At 39.6% G+C, this 15863-nt stretch overlaps 1 protein-coding gene across 1 annotated transcript in view; it reads left to right on the top strand.

Annotated features, from left to right (window-relative positions):
• Positions 1-756: 756 nt before the first annotated feature.
• hcn4 (hyperpolarization activated cyclic nucleotide-gated potassium channel 4) overlaps positions 757-15863 on the top strand; it is a 69308-nt gene continuing 54201 nt past the window's right edge. The window contains exon 1 of the mRNA XM_072381213.1: positions 757-1476. Coding sequence (XP_072237314.1) covers positions 803-1476 — 674 coding nt within the window. The 5' untranslated portion in view covers positions 757-802. The remainder of the gene's footprint in view (positions 1477-15863) is intronic.

Below are 15863 nucleotides of genomic sequence, written 5' to 3'. Positions count from 1 at the left end.
CCCTGTAGCTTCAGCCTGAATTGTGCGCGCAAATTACGCAAGAGATAGACCGATAGGGAGGATAGAAAACGAGCCACTTGGTTTGTCCATGTGGAGCCCACTTCAGGGTTTAACAATGGGTTTGGGTTGCTACCTGTAGCCTTAACCTAAGGGAACGGGATAGCGTTTTAAGAATGAGAAGAGCATTCCCCTTTAAACAACGTGGGCTGAGCTTATTTGCACTTCTCGCTCCTATGGCAACGCAATAGATCAGCAGCATGAATATTCACAATTCACCTAATCGCACCCGGACTATGGATCAGTGATGTCAGCGGTCCCTGGAATGCTCTACTGTATTTTGCGTGATTGTGTCGCTTTGTTTGAAGGCAGGTGGCAGGAGAGCTGGTGAGAGGAGCATCCCTCGTCGCGCATGACCTTTCCCTGGTCTCCATATCACCGTCGGTCGGCACGTCTCTCACATGTCACGCTAAGGTGACTTTGAAGCAGTTTTTTCCACTTTGCGCACAATGTCGGAGCGGCACAAAGATGCACATCGAGGACGCAGTGGCCAAGCGGGCCGCCCAGGCTGTTTCTGAGGACATATGCAAACTGTCAGGTAGTCTAATTATGAGAGCGAGTGTCCCTCATCTGTTTAAGCGGAGCCGCGGCGGTTCATGTCATGTGCAGCAGGGTTTCAGGGATTCATATTAGCTCCAGACTGATCGCTCGAGATACGGAGCGCGGGGCTGCCTGCAATAGTCGTTACAATACAGGTTAACAATCTGGATTTATTTAATTGTCTCTTCTGTGTCTCAATGTCATAATGGACAGGTTGCACTCCTCCATGCGTAAAAGGCTCTACAGTTTGCCACAGCACATTGGACAGAAAACATCTATAATGGGCGAAGGAGAAGACGCAGACAAGGACACCCGGAGGAAGAGTATTAGGATGAAGCCTCTGCCGTCACCGACCTCTGGAGGAAGCTGCAAAGGCATCGGCGAGACCAAAAGTGGGGAGTCTCTGATCATGGAGACGGACATAGGGAGACCTACGAAGACAAGCTCAAATGGAGATTGCCGGAGATTTAGAGGCAGCTTCTCGTCCATCACAAGTCGGCATGTGCATGACTCGGACTCGGCTGAGGAGAGGCGCCTCATCACCGAAGGGGATGTCACCCCGAGCGAAGAGAGCCCCCCTGGAGCTATAGGGGATGAGCAGCCAGATCAAGGTGCGCAAGGTGCCAGCGGTGGCGCCCAAAACGAATCTCCAGAGCAGCAGTCAGGGTTTATAAAGTTAGATGGCATTGATCAAATTCTGCCGGACGACGAGAGATTATATCAAGCGGGGTTCATACACAGACAGTTGGGAGCAATGCTTCAACCGGGGGTCAACAAGTTCTCCCTGAGGATGTTTGGAAGTGAGAAGGCTGTTGAGCGGGAGCAAGAGCGAGTTAAATCTGCCGGGTTTTGGATAATTCACCCCTACAGTGATTTCAGGTAAATTTAACAAACCTCCTTTGCTCCTCTGTAGAATGGAGCTCCACCTTTACATGGTTGGCGTGCACAGGCCCAGATGTTTGTTTCTCTTTCAGGCCACTGTGGTATTCATCAGCAGGAGTTGCCCTTTCATTCTTAAATTCGGTTTTGCACCACCTTCACCATTTTAGCCACCTTACTTACCTGCAGAAAGATGACATTTTACAAAGTTGAACATAAAAAAAAGTGGATTTGTTGCAATGTTTTTGATTTTTCAATTATGTATTTGTAATTGCAATAACTAATATGTCATAGCTTCTCCCTTTACACATATTAATAAGGAGGCTTTTAAACGCACTATGTACATGTACCAGTAATAAGATGTAGTTGTGGCGCCCTCAGTTCACAGGCTTTACAGACTTACATATTGTTTTTCTCATTACTCTCTTCTCATGGTTTAAAAAGCAACATAAGTGCAATATTTTGAGTATAAACTGATAGAACAGACACCATATTTCATGTCTGCGTTACACAGTGTTGTCTAATCTAATGACAAACTGTGCAGCAAACCTGAATAGAGAAGTCAGAGAAAAGCTCTGCAGATTTCTCAGTCTCTGTTGTTCGTGCCCTTGAGTTTGTTATTGGCTTTATGCTCCTCATTTATAGCCATATGGAAGCTCATAAATGACAAGCAAGACTAGCTTTAAGATTCTTCCTTTTTTCCTTTGCATTTTACATTGGTTGTTGTTAAACTGCATACAGTATGCTGCTGTATTTACTGTATGTTCTCATGTTTACTGGATAGGCTTCCTAAAATTATTTGCCTTTGACTGAACAATGCTCCCACAATCTGCTTCCCTCAACGTATCCAGTTAAGTTCATTTTCGAAAAAAAAAAAGGATAAAAAAGATCCATCTATTCTGAGTATCTGGCTTTTATTGTAAGTTAATGAACCTTAGCTATTTTAATTGAATTGTCGAGCTTAATAATTCAAGAAATACTACGGCATAACAGGCTGCGTCGGCCTTGGCATTTACCTCACCAGTGTTTACTCCACATCATTTAAATCACGAAGACATCATGGAATTGCTGCAAGAGGATATAGATCTAAATTGTCATTTTTTCGCATCCTACAGTATTTCTTCTTTTCTGTGACACTGGATGTGGTCTAGACTGCAGTGTGTTTGATTGGCTATGATAGCGTAATGACATGCAATACGGAAACTTGACAACAAAACCTTGTTTGTTTGGTTTCAGAACAAGCTGTCTGACTTCTAAAGGGACTCAAGTTGTAGTTTGAGTTGCTCATAGGCATGTGGTGTGTGGAAAAGGCTAGATAAGCTTCTGCAGAGTATAGTAAACAGACTAATATATCTGACATCACTGGTTGATGTGTTTAGTTTAGTTTTATATATATGTATGTATGTATGTTTGAGAATAACTTTGCTTACTGAACAATATTTGCAAATCAGCCCATAGTTTGGACATACCAGATGTATAGTACACATTATACAAATGCCTTTTTTATTATGCTTCTCCCAGCTGGTTGTGTTTCCTCTGACCCTATTTGTTCTCTTACTCACTCTGTTAAATGTCATGAGAAAGGGTGATTTGGGGCTCAGGGAGACTGTCCTGATACTGAAAGGTCAGAGATTTGGCACTGCCCATTGGAGGGTACTATTGAGCACTATTCTAAAAAGGAGACTCTGGTCAACCCAGTTTTTAGCAAAACAGATGTTTGTGAGTCTTTCTCAGAGAAGTTTGCTTCAAAATAGGTTGGCCACCCACTTGTGTGGGTTCTGAGGCTAATAATAATAATAATAATAACAATAATAATAATACTGTATATTACCATAATTAACATTTTGGCAATCTGAGAGTAGTTTGCTTGTGGAGCGAGCTCTCAACACTATATTTTGTTGTCACACAACTCTACAATTATAACCACAGATGTGACAATCAGTAAAAGGGTAGAAATTAAGCAGTTAACTTTTTGGCCCTGTGAGTAAAATGAAAACACAAAGCATGCATAAGCAATTATTTGTTATATATGTATATATATAAAACAAATCTATGTATATATATATATTTGCAGTTATTTAAGCAAATGAAAATAGTGCATCATATCAGTATGCAATAGCTTGTATTATATTTTTGACAAAGTATAGGAGAAACGTGACAGTCGGCCGGTTACATATCCCAAAATCAGGATCAGAGACAAGAAAAGAGGAATGTAATTAAAGTAAGAAGATGAGTGGGACTTTTAAATGGACCCGGAGAGGAGAAGGGTCTCCAAGAATAAGTTTTATTCCCATGTCTGCATTAAAACTCTGCCACTATAAGCTCAAATTAAGAGTGTCACAGGGAATCGCAGACTCATCGCTGTGCCGGAATTCAGCAAAATCTCCTCTTGTCAAGTTTTGTACCATGCTAAGAAGAAGGAGAGGGGCAATATCTTGCAAGGGAAAAAGGCAAATTAAAAATTACATCATAATTCAATCTACAGCCTCGTTTCCAGATCCAAGGCTGAGCAGCCTCCTTTGACAGCACTCTGTTAGCAGATATGGTTCGTTTATGTAGAGCATCACATCTACAACATCCCTTAAAAAGAAAACTAGCACAACATAACTGTCTGACTGATATGTGTTTGGATTATTTTAAATCAGTAGAATTATTAGCCCCCGCAATCACCAGATGAGGAGGGGATTGTTGAACAACACATATGATTGGTGCTGAGATTACTGCCCCCGCTACCCTTTTTAACGTTGTATGCTTTGTTAGATATCTGCTCTGTGACTTTACTTGTCTCAGACATGAAAATGTGACTGCTTGTTATTTAAAAGCTTTTGTGTGATAAGCCATGCTGAGACCCATTAATGCTGCATGTGCTTCGTCCTTTTAGACCGATAATGCCTTTGGATAGACTATTTCACTGCTTGATTGGCAGAATGATACCCCTCTCACAGAATGGATTCAACATCTTCACATGATGAAAACCAGGTGATTATTATTTTCCCTACCTGTTTGCGCAAAGCCCTTTGAGTGGATTATGTCAAACACAGCATTGTGTGGAGTCCCAGACAAATGATGAGGCGCAATATTAGGATGCAGCCCTCTGATCGTGAAGAGCCTTTTAATTATCTTGTGATTCAGAGCTGGAGGACACATCTGTTGGAAAGTCCTCCAAATTTCCCTGGATAGATAGAAGAGAAGCTGTTGCACATTAAACTCTCTTTTTTCTTTCTTTCCAGTAAAGGTTCTATTAAGCTTTACAACTGTGTTGCAAGAACTATCAGAGAGGGGGTCAGCTGTTCTACAATCTGTCAATCAGTTAAATCCCTTCACAGCAGTCAGACAAATCCTTCCATTCCTTCTGCAAAGTCAACTTTTGCAACATGCTCTTATTGCTCTCACACATCCACGTCGGTTTCCCAAATGATGCTTACCTAGACAGTGGCAAGATTAAATTCTCTGAATGGACATCTTTTAATTTTGCCTCAGATATCTATGTTTTTATTTATCGATGATGCATATAATAAAGTCAAGAAGATGTAGTTGTAGTTACCAATGTGCATCCTGAAGACTTTATGTGATGAGTTTACGGCACAAGATGGACTACACGAAAATGTTTTCACTGTTCTTGACGTTTGTTTTTTTTTCATTAATTTAACCACCTTCCAATATGGTGTATTCATACTCTTGTTAAGGCAAGTTGCAGCATTTTGATATCCACTATAAGCCCACACAGAAAGACGTTTTTTAAACAATTTCTCACATTATTAGAGAAGGTTTGTCGAGAGTTTTCTTTTATGGAAAAAATTAGAGTGCTTAAGAATAACATATGTGCAACCTGTAGTGAGACAGTACTTATATTTCATGAGACACTGGGGGAACATAATTTCCATTGTTGCTACTCTCTTATTTAAACCTTAACTTTAGCTCTAGTTGGAGTCCTTGTTGAGTATTAGCAGCAACTAAAAGCTCCAAGTTTTTCTTGAGGAAAGAGTACTCTTACTGTACGAGAATGTGTGCATGCATGTGCATCAGTTTGTATTATGTTTGTCAATGAGTGGGATCAGCATTCTCTATTTCAGTCAGGTTGTTTACAGTTGATTTGAGAATACATCTTGCTATTGATTTGTTTGGTCCTCAAAGGGTATCCAGCTCTCCATTGATGGAACAACATACACAGCCACAACAAGAATGATTCCTCTTCTTATGATGGGATAGATTGACTCAAAGTCTGAGTGAATTAGACAAAGGTCAACAAGAGGTTATGGCGAGCAAGGCTCTACATTTGGGGTCCTTTTTTTAAATGACTTTTTTCTTTTGATGCCTCAGCTAAATAGTTTTGATCGTATAATCCATATGAGTTCAGAATATATATATCAAATCCAGAATGTAGATTCTTGGCATTTGCCATAATTTAGTCTAAATCTACGCAGGAAAGTGAAGAAAAAGATTTCTTGAGACAATACAGGATAAATAACACTCTTTCCTTTCTAGCTTCCATTAAGTAATTCTTTCCTTAATGGAGAGAGGGTAAAACACAAGGATTACAGATGATTCTGACTGGGTCTGAAAGTGCGGTAGTCAAAATAGGCTTCTGTGCTCATCCACCAATATCAGGAGTCAAGAGATTATTACAGCACAATTTATTTAATGAGGGAGCCCAGGGAGAATGTGCACGACTGAAGGGCGGAAGGTTGCCCATCACTGGAGCATTTTGATTGAACGACAACAAGTGACCACGCCTGGCACACTCATATGGGAGTGTGAAATTAGCAAACCTGATCTTAATTTATTTTCTTGTCTTTCATTGCCCCCCGCCTGATGTTTAATTTAATTTTGTTTTATTTACTGGGCAGTGAGCTGAGTTTAACCTTGGCAAAGTAATGGTAATCTCCAGGTAAGATTGATTTGATTGATTAGACATCATTTCCATTTTGAAAACAGGAAAACCTACTCTTGAACATTTTTTGTGATGTAAGTTATCCAGCCTGTATTCTTTTTATAGTTTTTGGTCACCTGACAAATGTGATGTTCTCTGTCCTTCCTGCTTCTCAACCCTCTGCAATGCAACATCAAGTTCTAATCTCTGGAGGTTGATACACCAGCCATGACCCAGAATTACACACTTTAGTGTCAAACTTATTATTTGACTTATTGGACAGGTAAGATTACAGTCCCACTGACCTGAGGTGAATATGTCAGTTTTACTTATATCAGCATCTCATGGGGGTTGAAAGTTGAAACAGAATACATGTATTTACCTATGAATTTTTTCTTTTTTTTTTCTCTAATTCATCATCCAATATCAGGCCACATCTGCCTTTTGTGTGAGCACATTTCTGAAGACCCGTCTATTTTCTATCAGAAGCTTTGTGCCTGACGGCTCTATCAAGGATCTTAGCTGTGGTCTTAGCTGTTCCTTGGACTGCACTGTTCTGGACAGGGATGTCTGATCTTCTTCCTGGAATCTGCTGGAACCACTCTCTCAGTTTGTCACTAACTCAGCTGCTCCGGTCACCACTGGCACAACTGTTGCCTTTACTTTACACATTATCTAAACTTCTTCTCTCAACCCATGGTATTTTTTTTTTACTTCTTGTGTTGCTTCTTCTTGCTGTTGCTGTTACTTGGGAATGCTACATCTATCATTACTGCCTTCTGTAGTTTACAGTCTAGTATCCAGTTGGTTAGCCAATACCAGTTAAACAGTCTGAATCTTCAAGTGGAACGGGAACTTAGCTCTTTCACTCTACATTACCTTTGGAGATATCTCACATTTTAACTTTGGGACTTTCAACCCATCCATCCATCTATTCAATTCCTATACCCACTTAATCCGTCGGTCGGGTCGCGGGGGGCCTGGAGCCTATCCCAGCGGTCATCGGGCGAGAGGCAGGGTACGCCCTGGACAGGTTGGCAGTCCATCACAGGGCGACTTTCAACCCATACTTGACAAATACTCTTGTACACTATTCACGAGGTTCCATGTTGTACAGAGAGAGACTGCTGGCCAGTAGCTGGATGGAATTGCCCCCTTCAGGGGATTTTCATGATCAGAAATGTGTTGCATCCTTTAGCAGCTGAATAACTTGTGTTTGCTAGGTGTTCATGGAGTTCAGTTAGTTCAGACATAGATTATGGATCATGTTAGGGCCATGTGCAGTCAAACTTTTCATACTTAAGACATTTTCTTGGATGTCAGCCATTGTGATGGTCATTGGTTCTTGTTCCAAGAGATATCTGTGGTCAGCTTTAATCAGACTCTTTCACCCATACGCTTTTCCAGTATTGTTCCATCTTGGACCTCTGTGGGTTTAGTCTTATCTAGTTACCTTGTCTTAGACATTACACTTATTACATACACATGTTGTTAATTCTATTGGCTTCTGCTTCTCTGGTGTACCTTCTCAGGCCGTGCCAAAGGACATTGGATGCTCTAGGTATGCAGCTTACTTATGATTGTCTACTTGTCAAAATGCTGCTAAACCCATAATCAAAACTGAAACATCTGCAAGTTTTCTTTTGCTATTTTCACTCAAATTTGCACACTTTTCTGAGGTCTTAATGACCCTCCCATCACCACCACACATACACACACAATCCTTTTTGTGTGTCTTAATTGAGATTTGCACTACAGCTTTGACCTACCATGCAAATATAAGTTGCACTCAATAACTCAGGCTGTTAACATTGCAGAGAGCATACCATACCTAGCCCGAGAGTTAATACTAGCACAAACAGCAAACTTATCTCAGACCACCACACTCCAAAGGTGATAATATGGATATAAGAAATCTCAATTTTTTACATTACCCTTATCTGCAGTTCGACCAAGAACAGTTGGTACTGATCTCTCTTTTAGGCACAGTCTCGTCCCAAGTCATGTGTTTCACTGGCCTGGGTTATTAAAACACTGCACTGCACCACAGATAATACTCCATCCAAAACTCATGTCGTAATTCCTCTATTATATGTAAACTCCATCAACCCTCTGCTTAGCTTTTGGTTGGTTCATTCCTCTGTGTTTTAAGATTTTGAATGACTAATGTTAAGAACTGTTACTTTAAAGGACTACTTTTAACAAAAGTTTTGCTTCTAATAGCGGAGGGTGGCACATTAAGTAACAAATGTAAAATCAGGATTTGCAACCTCCAACTGGGAAAAAATTACAAGAACATCAATCAAAGTAATACTTTATGGAATTCCTGGGACAGCAAAGTTACCTCATGTTTTTCTTAAGTAAAGTCAACTATACAACTGATTATAAGAACTTACCGTTAATAACAAAGCAAGAGCAAATGTTTTGAAATTCATAATTTTGCGGTACAACAGACACGACATGATTGGATTTTGAAGTTGGGAGGAGATGAAGATGAGGAAATTTGACATTTGTATTGCTCCAACTGATGTTGCTGCTACATCAGTCACTATTGTCTTTTTTTGTAGTTTGTCGACCACAACAATGTCCAGTTGGTTAGCTATCATCAGTTTAACTTTTGTAGGTTTGTAGATCTTCCACTTTGAGTTTGGGACTATCAACCCACATCTGGACAGGTCTTCCTGTACACTTTTCCTGCAACTACACCTTCCTGCATCTTACACCCTCCTACTATGTGCTGGATAGTTGCAGAGGCCTCTTTGCACAGCCTGCACCTGAGGGCTGTTGTTGTAGACCCTGGCCTCTATTACGCTTGTGCTCACAGTTCTTGTGCTGCCATGATTAGTGCCTCCATGCTATCACGCCAACCTTTTATAGCCACTGATAGAAGTTCTCGATATCAGCCAATCCTTCAATCTTTCAGTGGTACATACTGTGCAGAGGTTTATCTTTCTAAGATGGTTGTTCCTCTTCCTCCTCCCATTCACTTGGTTTCAGCTGCCTGAGGCATTTACTTAGCAGTTCGTCAATGGGAGCCATCTAATCAGACTCTTTCACCCATACGCTTTTCTAGTATTGTTCCATCTTGGACCTCTGTGGGTTTAGTCTTATCTAGTTACCTTGTCTTAGACATTACACTTATTACATACACATGTTGTTAATTACATGTTGTTTCAGCTGCCTGAGGCATTTACTTAGCAGTTCGTCAATGGGAGCCATCTTCCTGATGTGTTCCTGGACTTTTGTTGTTTCATCCTGGATCGCGGCTCTGATGCTCACTAGCCCCCGGCCTTCCTCCTTTCGCTTCTTGTACAGTCTCAAGGTGCTGGACTTGGGGTGAAAGCCCCCATGCATTGTGCAGACATACTGATGAGAAGTGGGCTACTGGAACAATCTAGACACAGACACACACATAACTACTGCGTCCACTAAAAGGTGCTTCTCGATCCTATTTTACAGAGTCAATTTTAACATCAATACAACATTTCAAATGTAATCATTGCTTGAAAAAGCAATTAACAGCAGCACACACTATATGGTTGTATTCATCCGGTCATACCCAAGAGGGCATTCTTTACTCGATAATGGATACTGGAATGATTCAGCTTTCTGCGTCATATGTAGTCATTAATATGACTAAATAAGACACCTGGAGATTTTACTGATTTTACTACTTAGACATTATCCATGTCTGATGAATGATGAATAAGTCTCCATCAATCAATGAAACACAGCACAGTGTGTTTGAAAGTATTCATCAGCATTGATGCAATGAATGATTAAGACTTTTTGGGTTTGAATACCTCCTGTAGGCTGTGGTTTCCCTCTGATGTTTCTAAGTCATGGTCCAGGCACACTATTCACAAAGGCTTTGGAGAAATACTGCAGTGAAAATTAAATTTCTTGTTTGTTTTTACGTGTTTTGAAGCCTCATGACGGTAAATTGATAGTTTGAAGAAATAAATAAACAAAAGAGCTCAGAACAAAACAGCCCATTCTTTTGAGCCCTATGAAGGTTTAATCCAGTATCAACTGTAAATTGTATTTCAACCCTGATTTGTCCTTCAGCTAGAAAAAAAGATTGGCATGCTTTGAGACTTCATGTTTCACTTTCCAAAATAAAAATATTTGATGCATCATTTGATAAAAAATGTAACCAAAGCATAACTTTTTTCTGGTCTGCATGTATGCTAAAGCCCTAACTATGCCATTCCTTCACAGATACTCTGCTCCATCTATTACATGCAAGTTGACCTTTTCAGTCCTGCCTGTGTCTCAGGTGGATTCTCACATCGCCTGTCCTTTTGAAATTGGATTGTACTTTTTCTTATCAGTCTCTATAGGAAATGGCCAAGATGTGAACCTGGCACCAGTAAGCTGCTTCAGGGCATGATCACAGTATGAGAAACATGATAATAAAAGAAGAAGATTTTAGCTTAAGACACTGACAAATACAAAGACAGCTACACAGACAATTTCTATCAAGTTCACAGCCAATTACAAGAGTGTGCCGTGGCAATATGTGTATGTAAATCATTTTGATGTCCATGTGTCATTTCATACTGGCGGTTACATTGGACTGTCAACATATTTCATTCTCCCACACCTTCACCGTCTTTCTGTCTCTCTACCCTTTAGACTTTTTACTTTTTCAGCAATGTGTTCAAAGCAGAATTGTAAATAATAAAAAAAACAGCCTCTGTTTACTTTTAGCTTGACAACAAGCATTGGTGCACTTCTACAAAAACATTTTTTATATTAGTGAAATATGTATGCCACTGGTCAGCCAGCCTAAGGTTTTGGACTTTTGCCTGTGGTTCTTTCAAAGCATCCTGGCCTCTCGCTTGGAGTGTGGCTAACGGGCATGTCTCTATTGGCACACTCATAGTCCCCATTGATGATGATAATGAAGATAACTAAACCTTATATATGCCAGCAGCTTAGACAAAAATCAGAGTTGTCCATTCTGTATGGAGACTGTAAGACAAAATAAACCACAAAGACAATTTTATAGTAGTTTTGAGCAGCAACAGAGACCTGAGCTTGTGTTTGTGCCAGTGAGAAACAAGGCACCCCTTTCTTCTTTATGTTTTCCCCTGTAGATTACTCTGTCCCAATCAGGTTAACATGGATTAAATTTACCATGTTGATTGACCCCAACCTTCTTGGGAAGGTTAGCAACACACACTGTGGAGGCAGAAGGGTGGAAGTGTTGGAAGTAATACTCATTAATATCCTGGTTGTGTGAAAGTTGCTGTGTCATCGTTCGCTCTGCATCATGGTGTTTGTCTGTACAGGGTTTAGGAAGAGTCTGTCTTGTCATGAAGACCTAACAACAGTATATTTTCATCACTGTGCGACAGTTCAGATTGGTGCATAAGGGTAATGTTACTAGTCTTGTTACTGTTCTAAACAACTAACTCTCACTAGTTTCCTGTTTGTGTATCAGATGTTGTGTTTGAGTTACTGCATGCTCTTTTGGATCTGTTCTTTGTAGTAGGGTTTGCGTTACTATGGTTATGAGAAAAAGGCATCCACTTTCACACAGTATGAGGCAGGAAACAATAAAACGATATAATGTTTATATTGTGTATAAAGTACAATGTATATAATGTTTTTTTTTTTTTTAAAAACTCCTAATAAAAGTAATATATATAATTTTTTTTTTTTAAAAATGAAAAAATAATTGCTTTCAAGAGTGACTAAGAGAGTAGTAGTACCATTCTCTCAAAATAAAATATAAAAAAAAGTAGGTTTAGAATGTCCAAAATTCACATTTTAGACACTGGCTATTTCTGTAAGAAAATTGCTTTTGGAAACATTGGCCATATGCTGTCCAGAAACATACTTCATAGTTGGTCTCCACCCTGTCTTGTTTGTCTTGTGGGAGGTTCATGTAACACAGTGTTTTGTTTTCACAAAGGAGTTATCAATGTTAATGAATTATCCCATTGCTTACATCATTTTCTCCAATATTCTTTGCAAAGCACACGATGCATTCCCTTTAGGAGACCTGTTCACAGTTTACGTTTATTTCACAAATATATCTTGTAAGCTGAAGAGGCTTGGAAGGAATGGGGTCTACTGAGAAACCATTGCGCTGAGTATACAAGTATGCGTGTGTGTGTGTGTGTGTGTGTGCGTGTGTGTGTGTGTGTGTGTGGGGGGGGGGGGTTATGTGTGTGAGGCTGTTGCAATTCACAGGAAATACTTTAACAGATCAATGTGTTTGGCCTGGCCCTACCACACGCTGGGTGTCTAGAAGACTCAGACAGATAGGTGGTTTATGAGACATGCAGTAGTGAGAGACAGATTGTTCACTCTCCTCTGCTCTCCTCTGTGTGGTGGCACTCCTGATTTATCTGCTCCATCTCCATAGTCGATAGCATGTCCTCTTTTATTTTTTTGTCCACACAGGTTTTTGTCCAAAGAAGTTACCCAGGTTTTGGTTCTGTGGGAAGAAGACTAAGTTGACTGACGTAAACAATCTAGAAAATTTAAGCTGGACTTAATTTTTAAAAAAGAAAAAAAAAAGATAATTTCGTCACTGTTTATTTGTGACCAAAGCCTCCATTTATTCTTACTTGCATAGTATAAGAAAAATCTAATTAATCACAGCTCCTCTCAGATTGTATTTTTTTCTTTAATCTAAATAAAAGTGTCTTTGTTTTGAATGTTTTTTTCCCATTACCATTAAAACAATATAAAAAATTATCTTATTGCAGTATTACTTTAAATTTGCAACCTCATAAATTTCCACATCTCTGCATGATAATGACCTAAAATATCCTCACATATTTGAACAAATCATATGAGTAAATAAAATAACCCCAATTAAACAAATAAGCTGAAAATCTTTCCCTTTGTTATATTTTATTAACAAAAATCATCCACTGTTACTTAACTTTGAGCTCCAAAGCTATGTAAACATCTAGCATTAGCAGTTAATTTGTAGGTATTATTAGAGTTGGGTGTTTTCAGTCGACTGGATGACAGTTAGGTGTGCCCTGTTAGAAATCAGAGATCTTAACAAAACAAAAGCATCCAGAGTCAGCTAAAACTGAAGAAATTGAAGATACCCTCTCCAGGACTGGTCCAACAACAATAATAAAGTAATCCATTTTTGACTGATCTGTTCCACAGGATACTGTTTATTGCTTAAAAAGACTTAAAACAAACTAGATATCTGATGGCGATACTCATGCAGAAATACAGAAGATTCGAAAGGCTTCACTAGCTTTCAGTGACTACCAGTGTTTGGAGGTAACTCGTTACAGCATAACAGAAAGTCACACTTTAGATCACTCGGATTATTTATTCTAGTAACAATTTGTATTAGCTGCAAATTCCATGTAATCAGTTAATTTTTAAATTGATCAAATAAACAATCCATTACAGCTGATATTTCACTGCATCCCTCTGTGTTTTGTTGCTTGACAGGAGGAAGGAAAAATGAAAAACAGTGTGTCTCTTTTGCTCCTCAGCTGGCAGCCAGCCATACACATGTCAGTGCTCACGTGCAGCTCACTCATCTAACGAAATGGCAGAAAGGACGGGATTTATTTTGTGGATGTTCTCTCACTATTTTGAATTTGTTGGTGGAAAAGGGCAGGAACAACATCACGGTGAAACAAATATTGTGCCTGGACTATAATAAGTGTCTGTCAGTAACAAAGGACTGTAGGCTACTTTTGCATTTAAGGAGGCTCCTGCAGGGTAGGCACAGCTGCACAACACTGGTGATGTTTCAGCCCCAACAGCTAATTTTTGACTCAGCTGACACTGCCACTTGGAGGGAAATTCATGAACACGTTGCTGTTTTTATCACGGTTAACATGCTACCAATATCAACTGTAGAGCTACCCATTCATAGGATCTTCAGTAAAATACTTCCACCTTGTTTGGCTATATTCATTGACTCCCGCATACTTGATGTTTATTTTAGAACATAGCCGTGAATAAAGCTCTTAAATCAGGTTATAATTTGGGTCATTCATGTTATAAGCCAGCAGACTTTCAGATTATAAACCATAGAACATTGACTACGCAATGATGTTTTAGTATATTCTTTATTCTGATAATATAGAAAAGGGGGTAAGGACCTGTAAAGGGGTGTTCATATTTGGTAATGCAAAACTCGATAGGTGTTTTTGTAACATAACTAGTTACCTTTTTAAGGCAGTAATCCTGTGATCTAAATACTTTAAAAAACACTGTTAATCCAGCACTGGTCACCTCTGTAACTGAGCTTTTTTCCTCACATTTCTATTAAATATAATTAATATAATAGTAGAACAGAAACATGGAAATGCGATGACTCTCTGACAGTCAGAAGACCATACATACCTGGATTTCTCTCAATATTCTCCCATTCTTATTTGCCCCTGCTCTTTGGTTGTAATATGTTGTGTGGAGCTTCATTTTCTCTCTGTTTCCACATTTTCTGTTTCACTTTCATTTTGTTTTCGTGCCCATTCTCTCTCTCTCAGTCTTTGACCACAAATCACTGTTTCAGAGATAAAAAGGCTTCTATAGTAACTGCTCCAAGTGCTGATATGCAGCACCTGAAGTGGTGAACATAATGACCCAACATTGGTACAGCCTACAGCAAGGGCATGTGGAAATGGTGTGTACTGTGACCAGTACCAGGTATTATATACAGTGCATTATCTTAGCACTTCATCTGTGGTGAAAGAGGCCCATTGCTCCATCTCTACCAACATGAGCTGCATACAGGTGGGGGCTGAGTTTTTTAATTCACTAGGAGACTTCTGGTCAGCATTTCATCTGCTACACTCAGTGTCTTATTGTCAGGGGACCCCTTTTACATGACCATAACGACCTTGAAGGAGATAACAAGGCCTTGTAATAAAGCAGAAATGCAATTAGTGGCAAGATGATAGGCCACAAAGCAGATACTGACACATGCTTGTTGGATAAGTGCATGCTTATGGCACCAGCTGATTTTCTACAGTCCGGTCACTCACTGTATCTCTGTTTTTATTCCATAAAGCTGAAAGATAGCAGGTTGTGCCCCGTGAAGCTGTGAAGGACTCTCTCAAGCTTTATAGCCTCTCCTTAAGCAGCCGTAAAACAAATCCCAGTGGTATGAAAAGAGGCCAGGAAACACGGGCTTGGCTTCTTCAGAGCATTCTTCTCAGGTGGTTCCCTGATTACATCTGGTCACTTTACAAAGTGACTGTGGTGATTTCATGATTCAGTCAGAGCTTTCAAGTGCACACTTCCGGGCTGTTCAAACATCAGAGGAAATTTAGGCTGAACTCAGTTCAGTGAGTAGATCAGGGGGAATATTCTAGAATGTCTCAGTCAGACATTTGAGTATAAGAGGTTATGGACTTTATCTCTGAAGATGAATAAAAATGAAGTAAAGATAAAGTCATATTAGTGATTATTACACTACTGGATTAATACATTCACTTTCAGGCATTGATTTTCAGTGTCCCCTCCCTGTCCAGAAGAACTGGTCACTTTTTTTTCTTTTCGTTTGTCTGATCAG

The sequence above is a fragment of the Leuresthes tenuis genome, unplaced genomic scaffold, assembly GCF_036924035.1.
Source record: "Leuresthes tenuis unplaced genomic scaffold, fLeuTen1.0.hap1 SCAF_2, whole genome shotgun sequence".
Lineage (NCBI taxonomy): Eukaryota > Metazoa > Chordata > Actinopteri > Atheriniformes > Atherinopsidae > Leuresthes > Leuresthes tenuis.
Note: the sequence above shows the minus strand (reverse complement) of the source record. Positions and strands in the feature narration are given on the sequence as shown.